The sequence below is a fragment of the Sceloporus occidentalis genome, unplaced genomic scaffold (assembly GCF_023333645.1).
Source record: "Sceloporus occidentalis isolate IW3139 unplaced genomic scaffold, rSceOcc1.0.p SCAF_7, whole genome shotgun sequence".
NCBI classification, from domain to species: Eukaryota; Metazoa; Chordata; class Lepidosauria; order Squamata; family Phrynosomatidae; genus Sceloporus; species Sceloporus occidentalis.
The window spans coordinates 16,859,920-16,879,663 of record NW_028316987.1 but is presented as its reverse complement, the minus strand read 5'-3'; the positions used below and the strand labels follow the sequence as shown (position 1 = coordinate 16,879,663).

Below are 19,744 nucleotides of genomic sequence, written 5' to 3'. Positions count from 1 at the left end.
ATCCCTAGACCGCTTTCTCTGTGCTGAACCAGCAGGTCTTACTAGGAAGGGCATCCTGCTTTTTAGCCCTAGCCATGAACTCTAACCCTCCTGCTTTTGGCCTCTACCCAAACATGTCACACTTCCTGGCGTGAGTAAGATATCTTGCTGTGAAACTTCAGCCTCAGCCAGACTAATTGCCACTGGGACTGACTTTGTGGAAGCTGCTGCAGGGCCTCCCAGACTCTCCTCTCCAGCAATGAATGCGAAAGCCCTCCTCGTCCTCCTTGTGCTTGCTTTGGTTACTATTCTTGCCTTAGTGTGTATGCTGCTGGCCAAGAAGGACGAGTTTGCTCCCTGTGGTGCCAACTCAGAAGCTTCCCTGAAAAGGCAACACAATGACCAGAGTTTGGTCTTTGCTGACCTGTCAGCAGAAGAGATGGTCCTAGTGAGGAAATATCTACAGTCCCACCTGAAGGTGCCACTGGTGGATGCTTATCATGCTGATCCTTCTCATAACAACATTTACTACTTGGATGTTGAGATTCCTCCCAAAGAAGAGGTGCTTAAATTCCTTGACCACAATGGACCATGTCCCCCTCGGGAGGCCCTGGCCGTGGTATACTTTGGAAACCAGACAGTTCCAAATGTCACTGAGTATGTGGTGGGCCCGCTCCCGAGGCCAGCATATCATCGGGATGTGACGATGCAAAAATATGGACAGACACTCTTCTATCACAAGAGACCTGTAATTGGCAATGAATATGAGCAAATGCATGATGTCGTCTTGGAAAAATTTCTTGAGGCACCCACTTTCCTGAAGCAAGTATTTGGGCACAATGGAAGCGATTTTGCAGGCCTCACATCAGCCCCTCGGGGCTTCCAGTCCGGAGATCGGATAACCTGGATTGCCTTGTTTCAGAATGTAAGAGGTTACTTCCTGCATCCAGTGGGAATGGAGGTGCTACTAGACCACAGCAGTCTGAATGTCTCGCACTGGGATGTGACAAAGGTGTTCTACAATGGCCAGTATTATAATGGCTTGGCAGAGCTGGAAAGAAAATTCAAAGACAAGCATGTCCTGGTGGCCAATTTAAAGCCAGTCACGCCCGACGGAGCATTTTCCTCAATGTATCCAAGGGCTGCCTCTCTGGGAACTGGTCCTTTACACTACGAGCCTTGTGGGAAGCGCTATAGTGTGAAAAACAACCAAGTTGTTTCCCCGTTGTGGCGTTTTGCCTATAGGATGGATGTGAACAGAGGACCACAAATCTATGATATCAAATTTAGGAGCCAAAGGATTGCATACGAACTGAGTGTACAAGATGCCATGTCTGTCTATGGCTCCAATAATCCAGGTGGGATGCTAACCCGATATATGGATGAAAGTTTTGGAATTGGGAGGTTCACTTACTCGCTGGTCCAGGGAGTTGATTGTCCTTACTCTGCCACCTATCTTGATGCTGTTTATTTCATTGAGAACTGGGAACCGGAGGTGCAGAAGAACTCCGTCTGTGTTTTTGAACAGAATGTAGATGTTCCCTTTCGACGTCATTTCTCCAACCTTCAGTCCCTCTACTATGGAGGTTTGCCTGCCACTGCTCTTGTTTTGCGTTCTGTGGCTACCATGGGCAACTATGACTATGTCTGGGACTTTATTTTCCATCCAAATGGTGCCATTGAAAGCAAAGTCCGAGCCACTGGCTATATCACCTCAGCATTCCTCTATGGTGATGGGTTGAAGTATGGGAACAGAGTTGCAGATCACACCCTTGGAACAATCCACACTCATTTTATCAACTACAAGGTGGACTTAGACGTGGGAGGTAAGTTCTTGGGAATGTTAAGAAACATTGTTATAGTTTAGCACTATTTTCTGGTAGTGTTTTTTTGCTCTGTTTAATGCTGTCGTTTCCCTCTTGACTCTCTCCTGTTCCATTCCCACTCTGCATTTCTCAGTCCCTGTAAACAACAAAGAGAAAGAACTGTAACTATAGTTAGCAGAATTAGGGAACAGTGTAATAACTAACAGAGGAAGATTTTTTAAAAAAAAATGTGTAGACCACCTGCTGGAAATTTTGCTTTGGCATGGTTCATAAGCCTTTGCAATATTTTGGCTAGTTTTGTACCTGTATATGTTATGAATGCTTGAAACGTAATGTGAAAGAGAAAACGAAATCTGAGACTTTTGTAAAGTTGAATATGAATAAGGCATGCTGCCAGGCTCTGGCTTCCATAGGTAATCATGGCTTATCCATAGGCTCTTTCATTGCCCATGTTTCCATGCCACAGTAAACCAGAACTGCATTTTGCTCTTGCAGAGGACACTATTGCTCCTGCTATAAATGGACCAACCTGTCTATGGTTTCCTTACTATGGCACTTGTTTTCAGCACTCTGCTTCGTGTTTCTCCCCACATGTCCAAGAAATTACACCCATTTTGCTATTGATTATATTTTTAGCTTGCTGTTACATGCCTTCAAGTCACCTCTGTCTTATGGTGACCCTATCCTAATGTTTTCTTGGAAAGATTTATTCAGTGGAGGTTTGCCATTGCCACCTTCTGAGTTGCTCAAGGTCACCCAGGATGTTTCTATGACTGGGGCACAAACCTTGGTCTCCCAGAGCGCTAGTCCAATATCCAGACCACTGTACCACACTTCCTTGCTAGGGGAGAAATTAACTAGGGTGCTGGTCTTCTAATATTATAATAATGCCATGCCTTGTTAATGCTGACCACTTGTAGTGACAGTGATTGGGCAGTATGTGCTAGCACATTGCCTTGTCTCTGAGAAGCATGTGTATTGTTTCCTGCATATTGTGCCCTGAAACTTCATTCAAGCCATTGAAGGCTATAAAAGGCATCCTGTTGATCTGGATTTAGATCCTTAGGAAGAGATGAAACCCAACTATTTACAAAGAGCTGTGAGAAAGGCAGAGAAAGAACACTGGTACTATTTCTTGACCCAGATACTCTACAGCTTCAGTATTTGTCATCCAGTAGTATGCAGGAAATCCACAGATTATCCATACAATTTCAGTACTATATACAACTAAAATTATTCAGATAATTTTCGGAAACCCTGTATTATAGCTTGAGAGCAAATTATGTATCTACCAGAAGACGGCGCTGTTAGAGCAACTTGAATACTGGTCACTTTAAAGATGGGCAAGGACTGTCAATATTTGTTCTTCACCAGAAGGTGTCCTGTTCAGACCCCTTCTGCCTTACCTTCCAGAGCTGGAATACAGCTTCTCCATAGTATTCCAGACTTGGAGTGGAATTGGGGCAACAGCAACAAGGACTTTGGGAAATGTTCTTTTGGGGAAACATGCAGAACAAAATTTGAACAGTTTAAAACTATGTTTAAAAAAAGGTTTTTAATTTTTTAAAATTAATTGATATCCTGCCTTTCTGCCAGTATGGGGCCTCAGGTGGCTCACAACACAAATTAAAACAAAATACAGTTAAGAAACAATTGTTACAATACAAAGAGTTTAAAAATGAACTGTACTATTAAAGTCAGCACTAATCTAAGAAAGTGTAAAAGCATTTTCAGCATAACAGTGAGAATAAAAGTACAGCACAGGCGTTTATCACAAGGGAGGGATCCTGTGCAAAAACGGGATTTAAAGTTTAAAAAAACCCTGCAAAAGCAGATTTATTATCAGACAATGTCTGGGTTAACCCAACATTAACCTGGACAGAAAGTAGAAAAGACACACAAAAGCACAATTGATTTTCAGATGATGTCGCTGTTAAGGTGCATTAACGTGACATTAATCTGACTAGAAAGTAGACAAAACCCAATTCTTTTTACTTCCAGAAAAATCCCAAAAGTAAACAGAATTGCATTTTGTTGACTTCCTAGTTGGTTTAATATTGTGTTAATCCTGATGTGTCTGAAAATCAGTTCCGCTTTTGCATGTTTTCTTAGGGTTTTTTTTTTTTTTTCAGATTTTAAATCTTGTTTTAAATTCCATTTCTGCACGGGATGCTTCCCGTGTGATAAACTCCACAGTCTCATTAAAAGGTCCTTCTACAGTGACCAGTTAATAACTGAAGGTCTGTCTAAATAGAAAAGTCTTTGCCTGGGGGGATGGAAAGTGGCATGGGGAGAGCTTAGCTTGCCACAGAAGAAAATTCCTAGGAACAGTCACCAAGAAGACTCTCTGCCGTTCTTTACCAAATGTGCCACTTTGAATTGTGTCCAGAAATTGATCAGGATCCAATGAAACTGTTGCACAAGGGACTTATATCAAACTCCCTGTAACCAGTCCTAGTTAACAGTTTGATCATAGCACAGAAGTTTCTCAACAGCTTTGAATGGCAATCCCATGTAAAGCGTGTTACAGACATCTAAACAGGTTGTAATGAAGGCACGTGTCACCATAGTCTGAGCAAATATCTCTAGGAACAAGCACCAATGACACACTAGATTTAACTATGCAAATCCACAGCTGAAACTTGTGCATCCAGGCTCCAGACTGAATCCAGGAGTTAGCTGCAAACCTGAGATTTCAGGGCAGCATAGTGTAAAACCATCTAGTATGACTTGAATCCCTGTTTCCTGGACTGTTACTCAGTCAATTAGACAAAACTGAATACGTTTCAGACATGCCCAGGAAAAAAACAGCCATATATTTTAGAAGCATATGCAGAGAAATGTGTATCAGTTTTGGGACAAGAAAAAATCTCTCACAAGCTAAGAACTTTGAACTGAAAACCTCAATGAGTTCATGGCTTGTTTATTTCCCCATAAATATTATCTATACACCCACTGCCTTTCATAATGTGGAAAATCTGTGCTCTTGGGAAAATAACATTTTGGTGTACATATCCCACAGACTGGCTACAATGGACATTCAGTCACACAATATGATTCTTATTTCCTGTTATAATACCTTCTGTCTGTACCTAGCCTGGAAACGTCACCCAATGGCTATGGCGCTTGCAAGGATCATATATCTGTAATAATTGTGGTTGTTAGGTGAAGTCTCTTGGCTAGAGTTTGCATGTCGTAGCTGAACATGATCCAAAAGTCAGAAGAACATTTTTTAAAAAAATCTCTGGCTTCATTTTTACTCCATCTGTGCTTGAGAAATCTAAAACTGAATTAAGGGGGTGGGGGGGTGGGAGATATACGTATAGACTTATTCAGCCTCAACATTGAAGCCACATCCAGGTTATACTGCGAACAAGCATCTATGCAAAAGCATGTATGTGGGCACATATAAATTCATGCTAGATTTTAAAATCAATTTAAACATTATCTCAGCAAGATTACAAAGCACAATGCCTGCTCAGATAGAAGTCCCAGTGCAACAGCTCTCAGGCAAACAAAGTACAACTCAGTGCAGTGGCTCTCAGGTATGTAGCCCAAAACTGGGAGGCATCTGATATCTGATCAGTGGTTGGAGATGAAAGGCATTTAATGTTATGAATTCTTGCTCTTTAAACACCTTGAAAGGAACATCATATTTGTCTGGGTTCACTTACTTTCCTACTGCGTTCTCTTTCTTTCCTAAGGTGCCATAGGGTTTTCTTGACAAGATTTGTTCAGAGTGGGTTTGCCATTGCCATCCTGTGAGGCTGAGAGAGTATGACATGCCCAAGGTCACTCAGTGGATTTACATGGCTGAGTTAGGATTTGAACCCTGATCGCCAGAGTCCAACACTTAAACCATTACATCATGATGGCTCCCAGTTTTAGATATTGTTATGGCTATAGTAGAGAACCAATGTGGTGTAGTGGTTTGAGCGTAAGCGATTTGAACTTTGGAGATCGGGGTTCAGTTCCCCACTTGGCCATGAAAACCCACCGGATGACTTTGGGCAAGTCACACACTCTCAGCTCCAGAAAACCCTGTGATAGATTTACCTTAGGGTCACCATAAATCAGAAATGACTTGAAGGCACACAACAACAACAAAATGGCTATAGCAAGTTATAAATACAGTTATGTTGTGCTGAAACAGAGGTCTGTTTCCAATTAAATACTTTCTTGATGTCAGAATTTAATAACAGCGGGCCCTTATTTTCCAAGACTGGGTTACTGGAAGTACAGTCCCAGGAAGCACCTGGGCTAAACCTAGTTAAAATTAAAGAGCATTAGTCTAACTGTGTTGTTGTTGTTGTTGTTGTTTATTGATATGTTATTTGCTTTGAAGAACTGACCCAATAAAAAGCTGCACATAAATGTTTCAAATATACAAGGCATAGTTCTTCATTATTCTGCAAGGATTTTTTTGGGGGGGTGCTCTCGTACGAAACAGGCTGCAGACTGGCTTAGTTGCACACCCTCTTACCCAGGTGCTTGTAAATATCTCACACAACTGATTGTGTAACCACTTGTACAGCCTCTTGAGCAACAGCTATGCATATCTATTTCTGCAACGGTGTAATCCAGCACAAAGGAACTACCAGGGATTTTGATTCTGTTACTAATAAACTGGATCTGGGACATAACATTATTTACTACTTTAGTTATCCTTTTCAGTTTATGGCAAAAGATAATCTTGTTTTGCTAATTCTCAGCAGCCTGTAACGATGCCATTTTTCATCAAGGGGGAAAGTAAGGGAGATGCAGTCTACAGGTGTTCAGAGGCACTTCCCTGACTGCAAGCTTTGAGATAATATTAATGTGACAGTTAACTAGTGATTAGCGATACAATCCCTGAAACATGGTGGTGATTATGTTGATTAGTACAGAAAATAGAGCATTTTTAGTCCAGGAAGGATGTGCAGGCATAAATATATAGGATGTGCCAGAAGTCATGCTTCATATGCAATTTATATGATGTAATGGAAGCCATCATGTTAGAATTTTTCAACATCAGAGAAAATGTCACTTTACTTAAGAATGCTCAGAGGTCATCATGCAAAATGGCAGCCAATTCAAACACTTAATTTAATTTATATAATAAATACCGGTTTGCTTGTATAAGAAGCACGGGTATACAGAGCTTATGTATATGTATATAAATATGTTGCTTCTTGTTGTGTGCCTTCAAGGTTTCAAACCTCTGGCAAACCTAAGGTGAAGCTATCACAGGGTTTTCTGAAGGCTGACAGTATGTGACTTGCCCAGGGTCATCCAGTGGGTTTCCATGGCAGAGCGGGGATCTGAACGCTAGTCTCTAGAGTCAAAGCTTGAACCACATGCCATGATGGCTGCAAAAGCAGATATAATATGTGTACAAATAACATAGAACATACATACACATTCACTGCTGTCCAACCAAGTCCAGTTTTATATCTATTTAAAAATAAAATATGGTTTGTTTTGTTATAGTCAGTGACCACCTGAATTACATACAATTTGCATTATAAATATTCTTTATATCATTTTAGTTGGGGTATGCTCTTAAAAGGAGCCCTTTAAACTAGGCTTGAAATCTGACTGTCAGTGTAACTTTGCCTGTACATTTATGCTATTTTTTTTCCACTGAAATAAGCAAGCCATTTTGGGTCATTTCTTACTACAAAAGTTTGATTTTTGAACTTGAGATTCTCATTTTGTTTATTCTTTCCAAGTCTGATACCTGTAAGGGAAACGTGATGCTGAGAAAGGCAATGGATTAACCTTTTCTTCTCAGTGCATCAGAATGCCCAAGATAGCACTATCAGTAGAAACATATGAGTACTAAGCAGCCCAAAATTCTCCCTCTGACCCTCTCTTTTTCTGTCCCTTCCCTCATCCCATTTCTAGGTGTGAAAAATTCCTTGTTAGCCAATGACATGGCCTTTGAAACCATGAAGGCCCCTTGGAGTCCAGAAAATGAGATCTACCGGATGAAAATGGTGAAAAAGGTACTGGATACTGAGGACAAAGCAGCTTTCCGCCTCCATGATAACATGCCAAGATACATATATTTTGCATCAAAGGACACTAACAAATGGGGACATAAGCGTGGCTATCGAATCCAGTTAATCAGCTTTGCTGGGGATCACCTACCAGAGACAGATGCAATGGAGAAATCGATTAGTTGGGGCAGGTAAGTGACTTATTTCCTTTAACTTAAGCCAAGTTGGATGTGTGAAGTAATGGCTTCTCTTAAACTTGTGGCTGTTGAGTCCTTAAATGTTTCTTAATACTTTTTTTTTTTTTTGGCTGTACATGCCCATCTCTCCAGGTTTCAGCTCAAATATATCAATTGACTATGATGGGTAAAATAGGAATGTGAAAAACCTCAGTTTCAATTCCATGGTATTTTTCTGACCCCCACTTACATGTTCATTTCCTCTTTTGTTTGGATGAGGCCATGAAACTCTATTTTCAGTCCTGCATCAAAATGTCAACACATTTTTCTAATGTATCGTAGCAGTTTGGATACACACATTTCTCATTGACCAAATGTGTTGGTGTGTGCTTTCCCCTATACATATCTTTTAGTCATTCACATTTTTAAAAAAAATCCATCCATGCTTTTATTTATCCAAAATGCATCGCACATTTCCTAAACATGTGACATTGTGAGAGAAGATCCACTTGTTTTTTGTTTGTTTGTTTGTTTTTACAAAATAAGTCATGAAGTGTAAAACCTGGGGTGAATTCAAATAGTCTTGGAAATATTCTCCCTAAGCTTATATGATGTCTTGTCTACCTCTTTACTGGTGAATCGTTTTTCAGTGGACCAAAGTGATCTCCAGTCCCCGCAGATGTAAAAAATTTAAGAGCTGTGTTTCCATCCAAGAGAAGACTTTAGTCCTGGATCTGTTCTACTCACTAGTTAACCATTGGGATGATAGGTAAAGAACAAGGGACTTGCAGCCATTAAAAATCCTTTGGGATCCTAGGAAATTGTAGTCAAGGCGGGAGAAGAATTAAAAAAGATATTCATCATTATATGGAGGATCCTGCATTGACTTTGTGGAATGGAAATTTATCTGACTACATAAAGGCTGAGTGCAGCATGTGTTTGTTGCAGTCCCATGGCAACTTTGGCCGCCTGTTTCAGCCCTTTGTCCCACTTTATGGAGATATTTTCACAATCTTGGCAGCTGTTGATGGCCATGAACCAAAGATGCATGGTACTGGGCCTCGTGGTTAGGTAAAAATTGATACCATTCAATCTCAGGTGTACTTTGTTTCTGGGCTTGTTTTCTTTTCTTTTGTTGTCTTTTGAGGTACAAGCTGGCCGTCACTAAGCGAAAGGAGAATGAACCCTTCAGTACCAGCATCTATAACCAGAATGACCCATGGACACCTTCAGTTGCCTTTTCTGATTTCATAAACAATGAGACCATTGTTGATGAGGTGAGTGATGATCATTCCCGGGGGCTAGCCATCTTTATCTGTCATCACCTCCAACTCACAGAAGGATTGGAGTAAGGTGTGAGATGGGACCTTACATGGAACAATTGAGACTCATCTGCTTCTCTTCTCTTTTTACATTCCATTTGATGGTATTAGCTTGGTATATGAGATGTAGTCAAGCAAGTGTGGAAATACAGACAATGAAATAAACAAAACGTCCTTTGACACTACATAATTATAGCATGATGATTCCACTTTAACTATCATAGCTGTCTCCTATGGAATCCTGGGATTTGTGGTTTAGGGAAGCACATTTAGAATTCTCAGTCAGAAAATTCTAGTGCCTCACCAAATTGGAAGCCTTGGGATTCCATAGGATGTTGCTAAATTAGGCTGCATCTGAACTGCAGAAATAATCCGGTTTGTTACCACTTTAACTGTCATGGCTTGAGGCTGTGGAATTTTGAGAAGGGCAGTTTGTTGTGGCACCAGAACTCTGCTCTGGTGCTACAACAAACTACACTTCCCAGAATCCCAAAGCCTTGAGCCATGACAATTAAAATGGAGTCAAACCAGATTATTTCTGCAGTACAGATGCAGCCCTAGTTAGAGAATCATAGTGCTATAATTGTGTATTGTGAGAGTCCTTGTTTTCATGAATGCAAAAATGGAGGTGGTGACGTATTATCAGGGTAAAATACATGGGTGAGTAGATGTCCTTAAACTTTCCCCCAAACCCCTGGCAAATTATAAAAGAGAACTGTAAGTGTCCCTTAAAGCATTTAAATGTTTCCACTCACACAGCTCTCCCACCCACATTGTTTTACATTTGAATGGCATACTCTGTGCAACCATGATCGATGCTTGACATTTCTCGCTAAATGACATTATCAGGGGCTGGTCCTTACAACATTAAAATTCAACAGAGACAAATGCAAAATTCTATATTTTTGCCACAAAATCCAAATGTACCAAAGGTATAGTACTGTGGGGTATACTTGGCTCAGCAGTACCACTTGTGAAAAGAACCTTGGGATTACTCCACCATAGACCTAATTTATAAAATGTTAGAATATTCTTACTGCAAGCTATGTAATCATGCGTTATGACTGAACATGAACCAGTAGTGTGATGTTGCAGCAAAAAAGGTGAACACTGTTTTAGCCTGCATTAATAGAAGTATAGTTTCTAACTTGAGGGAGGTAAGAATCCCAGTATATTCTGCACTGGTCAATCCTCATCCTTATCTTGAGTACTGCATTCAGTCCTGGGCACCTTATTTTAAGAATCTAGATAGGTTGGAGCAGTTTCAGAGAAGGGCAACAAGGCTGATAAGAACTTTGGAGAAAAAAACATGTGGGGAAAGATTGAAGGAGCTGGGCATATTCAACTTTGTAAAGAGAAGATTGAAGGGGTAACATGATTACATTGTTTAAATGCCTCAAGAGTTGGCACAAAGAGGATGATGCAGGCTTGTTTTCTACTGTCTCAGAGGAGAGAATTAAGCCTAAAGGTTTTAAATTACAAGAGGGTAGATTTCGATTCAACATTACAAGGAACTTCTTGACAGGGAGGGCAATTCAGTAGTGCAACCAATTGCCTAGAAGTGTGTTGAGGTCTTCTTCTCTGGACATCTTCAGAAAGAGGCTGGGCAGCTACCTGCAGGGGATGCTTCAGCTGGAGATACTTCATTGAGCAAGTGGTTGAGCCTGATGGTGCATAGGACCCCTTCCAACTCTATCATGCTTTTGTTCATGCTCAGTGTGTGTGTTTTGTTTGGAGTTGATTGCCTTAAGCACTATCTTATGAAAACAAGATATTCATTTGTTGAGATGTTCAGATGAAATCCTTTTTTCCATTGGCTTAGGGCCCAAACAGATGGGTCGAAAGAGTTGCTGGTTGTCTTCAAGTTGCTGGTTGACTTATGACAACCCCATGAATTTCATAGGGTTTTCTTAGACAAAGAATGCTCCGAGGTGGTTTTGCCAGTTCCTTCCTCTGAAATATAGCCTGCAGCACCAGCTATTCATTGGTGGTCTTCCGATCCATCCAAGCACTAACCAGAATTTTGTGTTTTAGTGCCAAAATAATTTGACATGCCTTGGCTATTGTGTTACTTGACTGTGATGGAGGGGATTTGCCATTTTTCCTCAGGCAGTAAAATGTCCTGGGCTACCCCTGGAACAATCCCTCACACACACTGGCTTAGCATGGTCCATAGAGTATGATGGCTCTTTAACTGGTGTTTTCTGTCCATGTGTATTTTCTACAGAAAGGTAGTTTGCAGTAGGGACATTTTTCTTTTGCAAGGGATCCAGTTCAAAATGCCACTGTTTTTCATTTCAGCTATCTTTAGTAAAGACATGGAGGCATTTAACTTTCATGGTAAACAGACTGGCATTTTAAATAGACTTAAAGGTTCAAGGCTCAGTCATAGCATGCAGTGTGATACTTGTTAGGCTTAACGTCTTAGCTTTTCTGTTTAAAGATTAAAGAAAAGAAGTAGTGATCTATGTGATCTATGATAAAGAGCTAATATCAGTGTTATGTAATACTTTTGGATCCCTAAAATGTCACAGACATGGTGAGCTTTCACGTTCTCTAGAAAGCTTTTTTTAGGTTGGCTAGGACAAAAATTTAGGGATGGGTGTAGAAACAAAAGGTTTAGATTGCCTCTCTGAAAGATAAAAGACCCACGATCCTGCAACTCAGTATCTGACCATTACCTTAATAGAAGCACACTGAACTGGCTTAGAGCAGAAGCATGGGAGTACATTGGCAATTTTTATACCAGCAGAGAAGGAGATAAATTTATGTTTTTATTCAAGCAGCCTTTTAATATATAACTGTATCAAGGAGGCTTTTATATGTGGTGTGTGCTTTAGTTATGTTTTTAATTCTTCTATGTTTATGGAATTTTATACTGGTTTTAGTTGATATTAATTGTTCTTTAATTTTTTATGGTCAAAATTTTAAATACTTTTGTTTATGAGCTGCCTTGGGTCTGGGAGAAAGGTGGCATAGAAATGAAATTAAATGAATAAATACATGTGTTGCACTAGGTGAAAAAAATTCAGTTGAAGGCAAATTGATACTGGCTAAAAAGAGATCTCACCTTCACTTATAGTAGTGAAGACATGTGTTTTCCCCCCTCTGGCAGTAGATCCTGGCCCAGGCAGCTTATGTTGGAAGTTCCAATAGCAATTTAATTATTGAGTCTGAAGTATTGCATAACTTTGAATTTTGTTTAAACATAATTGTCTTTGCTTTTAAGCAGCAGTACAGGCTTTAAACAGTTCTTCTGTCTGCTGGAGCTGATAATTCCTTAAAGAGCACTGCAGCATATTAGAGAGCCTCATTTCAAATTCTGACCAGCACACCTGATTTTTATTATATATGTATTTTGTAGTATAGGAAGTTTAAATTAATGATTTTAAACAAACTAAAGTATAAGGAGAGCTCACATTATCTCTCCTGAACATCTTCAGACTCATATCATCCTTTGACAATGAAGAACAAAGCCATTTCAATAGGTATAGGTGGGGGGGGAAACATTCCTCTGGATATATGTTATGTATCTGTTTTTTGTCTTAGTAAACACTAGATACCTTACATAAACAGCTCTTTTAGTAACTGCAGCCCACCCCACATGATACCCTCCAGCATTTCAGAGATGAAAACATGGATGCATCTAGCCAAGTGACATCAGTGTGGACAAGATTGCCAAAATTCTTAATGAGGAAGAATAGAAAAGTTATGAGAGTACAGTAGTTTGCATTTGCCTGCATGTACAGGGAAGGGCAAGATGTCACTCCTCCTCTCCTGCTGAATTAATTGAATGCAAACTATTTTTTGGAAATAAGCTGAGGACAAAGGTGGAAAGTGGGAGTAGTAGAGGGAAACTGGGACATTTTAAAAGCAGCTGGTCTGTATATTTTGAAAGCAACAGGGTAGCAAAGGATTAATTGGTATTGTCCCTGCAATACAGTTGGAAGATACGCAGCATGGTCAGCTAAAAAGATTATACTCTGTTTTTCTCACAATTTGTGACATATGTTTTATCACTTTAGCTTGCATTTCTTTCTAATGTCTTGCCTATAAATTTTTTATAAAAATTGTTCAGCTGGTCCTCTGCCTGAGATGTGAATTGCCCCTTCTTTTCAGACTAAAATTCTAATTATTATTTTTTCCAAATGTTCAGCACTTCAATTTCTCCCAACTTTGATTGCACTCACTTTCTGTAATCTGTGTTCTAATTATTTGATGTTTATATATTTTCAACTTCAAACAACAGCATTAGGAGATGGATTGGACTGTTTCCAATGTTCTCTGCCAGCCATGATTTTATGATTCTAAAACGGAGAGCTATGGGTTATACAGGGTTTAGAGGATGACAAATAATAGCTCAGCAGGCAAGATTGTCACGGGAACTGAATAGCAGACTGAAAGCTCTTAATGGCTTACAAATATCTGGATGAGTATCCCCCCCCCCATGTTGTTATCCTAGGGCTCATTCGCACTTACATTTAAACCGGTTTGCGATTCACCTTCGCTCCGAGTTGGTAAATTGATTCCAAAAGTTCTGTTGTTCCCACTATGAAAGCAGATCTTTTCATTATCCCCTTGTAATTGCTTCTTTTTTGGTACGATTGTCATCCCCACTAGTTTGAACCACTTCAAAATGCACATCAATCATCTGTGCATCATCAGTGATGTAAGCAGCAGCTCAGGCAACCTGGCTTGGCAACTGGATGGATGGATGGATGGATGGATGGATGGATGGATGGATGGATGGATTATTCAATTCATTGGTTTTGCATGTACTTGCCTCACTATGAGCTGCTGTCAGATCACCTGGGTAATTGAAAGTAGTTGCAAAACCAATGAATCAAATCTTTTTTCAGTTTTATTTAAAAGGAAAAAGAAAAGATATCATGCATCCATAGGTTACATCACAAGCACAAAGGCAGCGCTGAGAGGGGGGAGATCTTCCAAAATGGTGGATCTAACAAATGGTGGATCTCCCATCACCAGGACTTGGCTGTGGTTGATGTTTAATGAATATGCTTAATGACATAATCAGGCCCCAAGCCCAGTGACATCACCAGATCTCTGGTTTTGACTGAGAAATCTCAAGATTAGAGGAGGTGATCTGGCCTAGAGATCTAGGAGAGGAATTTCCCTCCAATGGAGAGCTGGGAAGAGGACTCTACAGTAGCAATACAAATGGGCATGTGAGTGGAAGAGATCAGACCAAAGCAGTATTGTGATCGGCATTTTATTAATCAATGCCTGTTTTCACCATCATTTACCAGTTTATGTTCACTTGAGTTTTTCAGCCACTGTTGTGGTGCGGGATATGTGTAGAGAAGAGTCTTCTGAGTATTAGTATAAATTTACTCTGTCCCTGAATCATCACTGATTTCTTTCCTCTTAACAAATGACACTATGTTTCTCTTAACAAATTACACTTTGTTCTCCCATCACCAGGACCTGGTTGCCTGGATCACTACCGGTTTCCTGCATATTCCACATGCTGAAGATATCCCCAACACTGTGACACTTGGGAATGCTGTTGGCTTCCTTCTGAGACCGTACAACTATTTTGATGAGGACCCTTCTATCCATTCCCCTGATGGGGTGTTCTTCACCAGTGAGCAGGACTTCACATCCTGTGATGTCAACCACCTTGCATGTCTGCCAAAAACAGCAGCATGTGTGCCCAAACTTCAGCCTTTTACATATGAGGGCTTCCAAAACCTGACAAGACTCTGAGGACTTCTGGACTTTGGATGAATGGCGATGTCTGGAGTGAGAGGAGTGGGAGAAACAGCTCAGCCTGACATCTATGTATAACAAGGACAGTTAATCCTGAGATCTTTCTCTTCAGTCTTTTTTAACCCCAATTTTAAGCTTGGCTTGCTTACATTGTGCACAATTTTGAACTGGTAAAATATTTGCAATTTTTCCTTCTCCACACTTAAAGTGAACACCATGATCCACACTAGTCTACTTCTAAATACTCATATTTGTTTTCCTGTTTGGAGAACTTAATGGGTATATGGGGTGATAACTTTGGCCCTCCATATATAGTTGGTCAGTTGTTTTTGGCCTACAACTGTTATCAGACATAACCAATTTAGCCAGTGGTGGAGGATTATTGGAATTACAGGGCAAAAATATCTGGAGTGCCAAAGTTGCTCATCCTGGAGCTTCACTATAGATTGATTGACTAAATATTCATTTTTTTTCCTTTAAAGAGAACCCTGTGAATTGTAATTTTCTAAAGTGGGTTAGAGATATTTAGCAATGAATTATCAACATCATCACAATTAAAATTCACAGCATTCTTGATTATTAAACTGGGGAAGGCATGTGTGCTAATTTGATATAAGCACGGGATATGTTTGTAGTGAGAGTATATTAATTTGGTTTTATTAATGACTTGGTCTAGCCCAAATGATGAACGGCATAGAATTTCAAGAGAGGTTGCTGTGTTTTCTTCATATATATACTGTGATCCTGGATTCCTCCAAACTTTATAGACAGGGATGGGAACATGAGGCCCTCTAGGTTTCATTGGACTGTGGGATGTATCAAGTCTAGCCAGCTTAGCCAATGATATGAGATGGCATGAACTGCAAGTCAAAAGCATCTGGGTCATGGTTCCTCATCCCTATAATATTAAGCAGTCTCTGAAAGTGGATGCTTTCCCCCTTCATATGTTTATCTGAGTGGGCTGCCCACCTTTTGGGAGGGGAAAGGAGGAACCCTACATGCACATTTTTTTCATCTTTTGTCAAAGAAAAGTGAATATGGAGTGGTGTAGAAAGAGTTGTGCTTTTGATACCTCTGTACTAAGTAATTGGTTCTATCAACAGCCAGCTTTAGCTACAATTGTAAGAGTTGTTTTGTGTTTTTTTAGCAATACCTGAGAATGCAAAGGCAAGCTTAATTCTGAACATAAAGAAAACAAAAATAATGACCACCGAGGACTTTTACAAGCTTAACCTAGACAATGAAGAAATAGAAATAGTAAAAGAATTCCCATACCAGGGATCAAACATTGATAGAAATGGAGACTGCAATCAGGAAATCAGAAGATTAAGAATGGGGAGGTTGGCTTTGAAGAACTAGAAAAGATTCTAAAATGCAAAGATATACAACTTAGAATCATACAGGCCATTGTATTCCCTATTACCATGTATGGATGTGAGAGCTGGACAGTTAAGAAAGAAGATGGGAAGAAAATCAATTCATTTGAGATGTGGTGCTGGAGAAGGGTGCTGAGAATCCCATGGACAGCCAAAAGGACAAACAAATGGGTCCTAGAGCAGATCAAGACAAAAACCTCCCTGGAAGCGAAGATGACCAAACTGAGGCTATCATACTTCAGACGCATCATGAGAAGTAAGGAGTCATTGGAAAAGACAATAACGCTGGGAAAGGTGGAGGAAAGTAGGAAGAGAGGAAGGCCACATGCTAGATGGATGGATTCTGTTAAGGAGATTGTGGGTTTTATGGGGTTGCAGGAATTAAGCAGAGCAGTGGAGGACAGAGGGTCTTGGAGATGTCTCAGCCATAGGGTCGTCATGAGTTGAGATCAACTCAAGGGCAGTTAACAACAACAACAAAAAAACTTGAGGGAGAAAAGGACAACTATATTTGTCCTTGAATGTGTCAATGGCACATCTAAATGGGTCCTGTTGCTTTGCCTAGAACAGGGGTAGGAACCATGCAGCCTTTCAGATGTTGTTTTACTGTAGTTCCCAGCATTCCTCACCATTGGCTATGCTATGCCTGGGACTTCCAGTCCAATGACATCTGAAGGGCTTTATGATCCCCATCCCAGGCCAAGAAGGATAGCTATGGCTTACTTCAGCAGGAAATAAAGGGGTGCAGCATGGGGAGACAAATGTGCCCAAAAAGGAGACAGCAGTTCAACATTTGATGCTCAGATGCATAAAATAATTAACCCTGTGGTTCCCATACTCAGGTCCGCAAATATTGTTGAACTTCAATTCCCAGAAGTCCCAGCCAATGCAACCAATTGTCAAGGATTCTGGGAGTTCTAGTCCAGCGCTGGAGAACCCAAATTTGGGAATGATTGCTTTAGTGTCATCCAAGGTATAATATGCCAACCAATCCATACCTTCTTCAGAGACAAAAGATAACTAGGTAGTCTGCTTCAACAAAGCCTCCCATCCCATGCCCTTTCCTTTTCAGGGAGATACAGTAGGAAATGTCCCAGAGTCTAAGGGAGATTGGATCTCCAGTGATCCACCCAGGGCAGTAGTCCTCCTGCTGAAATGCTGCAGCAACTTCAGTGGCTTTCTTTGGTGCTAATTGGGAAGAGGCTGGCAACATGTGGCATGTGAGCAATGTGTGGCCCTTGGAAGTCCAAAGCACATCCCCCAGAGCCCACCAACTCCTGCAGCACGAGCCCATGGCCTTCTTAAAAAAGAAAGAAAAAAGGCAGGAAACCATGATAACCGTGAAAAGGCCAGGATAACAGGCACTGTGAACCAAAAATGAAACTGATGTTTGTAAATCTCCCCACTGTCCATGCTCTTCCTCCTTTCTCATTCTTTTATTTCTTTCTAATGAACAGGTTAAGAAATAAATAAGCAAAAAACTCAAACACACTGAGCCTTCTTTGTGTGGAAAATTGTACTGAGGCAGAATACGGTTCCATTAATGGAGATTTAAAGTGTGTGTGTGTGTGTGTGTGAGAGAGAGAGAGAGAGAGAGAGAGAGAGAGAGAGAGATTTTCAAGATTTTCCTATTCCTGCATATCTGACTCTGCCTAAGATCAGCCGTGTGCCTGGACTATATCATATTGTCTGTGTGTTTAACAAGTGGCCACAAGTGTACCATGCTTTTGCTTTAGGAGAGCAAATGTATAAGCAGTGCAAGTCAGACAAGTGTAAGCTACGTCATAAATATACACCAAGCAGTTTAAGGACTTTGGGAAAAGAAGAGTCTGACTAAAACCTAGCTGATCAACTGTCTTGAACCAAAAGCATCTGAGGAAGTAGACTGAAGTTTATGAAAGCTCATGCTGCCAACTTCTTTCTTTCAGTTACTCTCAGAGTTGCTACAAGATCTCTGTACATACTGATTCTACAAACTAACATGGCTATATCTTTGAATTCTGTCTTGGATTATTTATCCAAAAAGGGACCTTGTGACTGGCCAGAAGCATAGAAACTCTGATTTGTGTGGGTTTGGTAATAATAATAATAATAATAATAATAATAATAATAATAATAAAACACTAGATGTGAATCCTTTTCCAAATCACCTATGCTGTGTGTTCCCAAGTACTTCATGTCGCACTCTGTTTTCTGGGGTAGAATTCAAAGATATAGCCATGTTAGTCTGTAGAATCAGTATGTAGAGAGATCTTGTAGCACCTTTGAGACTAAGAAAAGAAAACAGTTGGCAGCATGAGCTTTCGTAGATTTATGTCTACTTCCTCACATGCATCATATAGAGTTTCACAGTTTGCTATAAGCTTAAATGGAGGAAGAAGACTTAAGTCTACGAAAGCTCATGCTGCCAACTTCTTTCTTTTGTTAGTCTCAAAGGTTCTACAAGATCTCTCTCTACATTCTGTTTTCTGGGGTGTAGTATGTGATTGTTAGAAAATTGACCTTCATTTTGAATAATTTCTTCTCCTCCTACTGGCTAGGCATACAGTCATAAAACTGGAAGGGACCACAAGGGCAATCTAGTCCAACATCCTGCCATGTAGAAATACACAACTAAAGCTGTCCGGAAAGATGCCAGCATTTTAGTTCCCTAAAAATAACAAAGAAGTCTTGCGGCATCAGGGACGTAGCCAAGGGGGGGATCTTGGGGTCCGGACTCCCCCCTTCCATCAGAAAAATGAATGGAGTGTGCTGCTGCGCCGCTGTACCCAAGCCCCATTATAATGGTGGCACTTAGTCTGGACCCCCCCCCCCTTCCTAAAATCCTGGCTACGTCCCTGGCGGCATGTTGAGACTAACATGTTTAATTTAGTTCAAGCACTCACAGATTACAAGCTGCTTTCTTCCTCAGAACTTATCACAACCACTACACTGTAATGCACAAAAGTGTACATTAAAATACATTTCTTAGTCCTAAAAGATGCCAGAGGAATCTGTCTCATTATGCTGGAGCAAGATGGCTCCTGACCTGCTTTGAAAATAGCTCCATAAAGAAACATTTTCTAGAAATGTGATATCCTTTAATGTACCTTTCTTTCAAAGTGGGGAGCTTTTAAACAGAGTGGTTTCAAATGAGTTTTTATTCCTGTTTTTACCCTGCCTTACTGCAACTTCACAAGATGTTCTCCACTCAAATACCGTCTCTATTTTCTCCCTGTTTCTGATTTTTGTTTTCTTACCAGGGAAAATGTGTTAAACAGAAAACATGGAAGAGTTAACAAAGTGCCACTGAACTGCTTTTAAAAAATTGCCTAAAACTGTCCTTAGGGACCCTCATGTTGAAGAACTGGC

At 40.4% G+C, this 19,744-nt stretch overlaps 1 protein-coding gene across 4 annotated transcripts; it reads left to right on the top strand.

Moving 5' to 3' along the window:
• The first annotated feature begins 238 nt into the window (after window positions 1-238).
• Window positions 239-17,871, top strand: LOC149309299 (amine oxidase [copper-containing] 3-like). 4 transcript variants are annotated; one of them, XM_089532157.1, is made up of 4 exons: window positions 239-1,805; window positions 7,692-7,908; window positions 9,110-9,239; window positions 14,730-17,871. In XM_089532157.1, the coding sequence occupies exons 1-4, from the start codon at window positions 239-241 to the stop codon at window positions 15,012-15,014; spliced, it is 2,199 nt and encodes a 732-aa protein (XP_089388283.1). In that variant the 3' UTR covers window positions 15,015-17,871. The 4 variants fall into 4 exon arrangements, with proteins under 4 accessions (XP_089388283.1, XP_089388282.1, XP_089388284.1 ...); XM_089532156.1 differs by having other exon boundaries at window positions 7,692-7,977; XM_089532158.1 differs by having other exon boundaries at window positions 7,692-7,977; window positions 9,117-9,239; window positions 14,730-14,806.
• Window positions 17,872-19,744: the final 1,873 nt, after the last annotated feature.

What these genes read in the sequence shown, in the direction of transcription:
- LOC149309299 (XM_089532156.1), top strand. Translation starts at nt 239, where the DNA reads ATGAATGCGAAAGCCCTCCTCGTCCTCCTTGTGCTTGCTTTGGTTACT. An exon ending in GGTGGACTTAGACGTGGGAG is followed by an intron (nt 1,806 to 7,691) that starts GTAAGTTCTTGG and finishes TCCCATTTCTAG; the next exon opens with GTGTGAAAAATTCCTTGTTA. An exon ending in ATGAGACCATTGTTGATGAG is followed by an intron (nt 9,240 to 14,729) that starts GTGAGTGATGAT and finishes TCCCATCACCAG; the next exon opens with GACCTGGTTGCCTGGATCAC.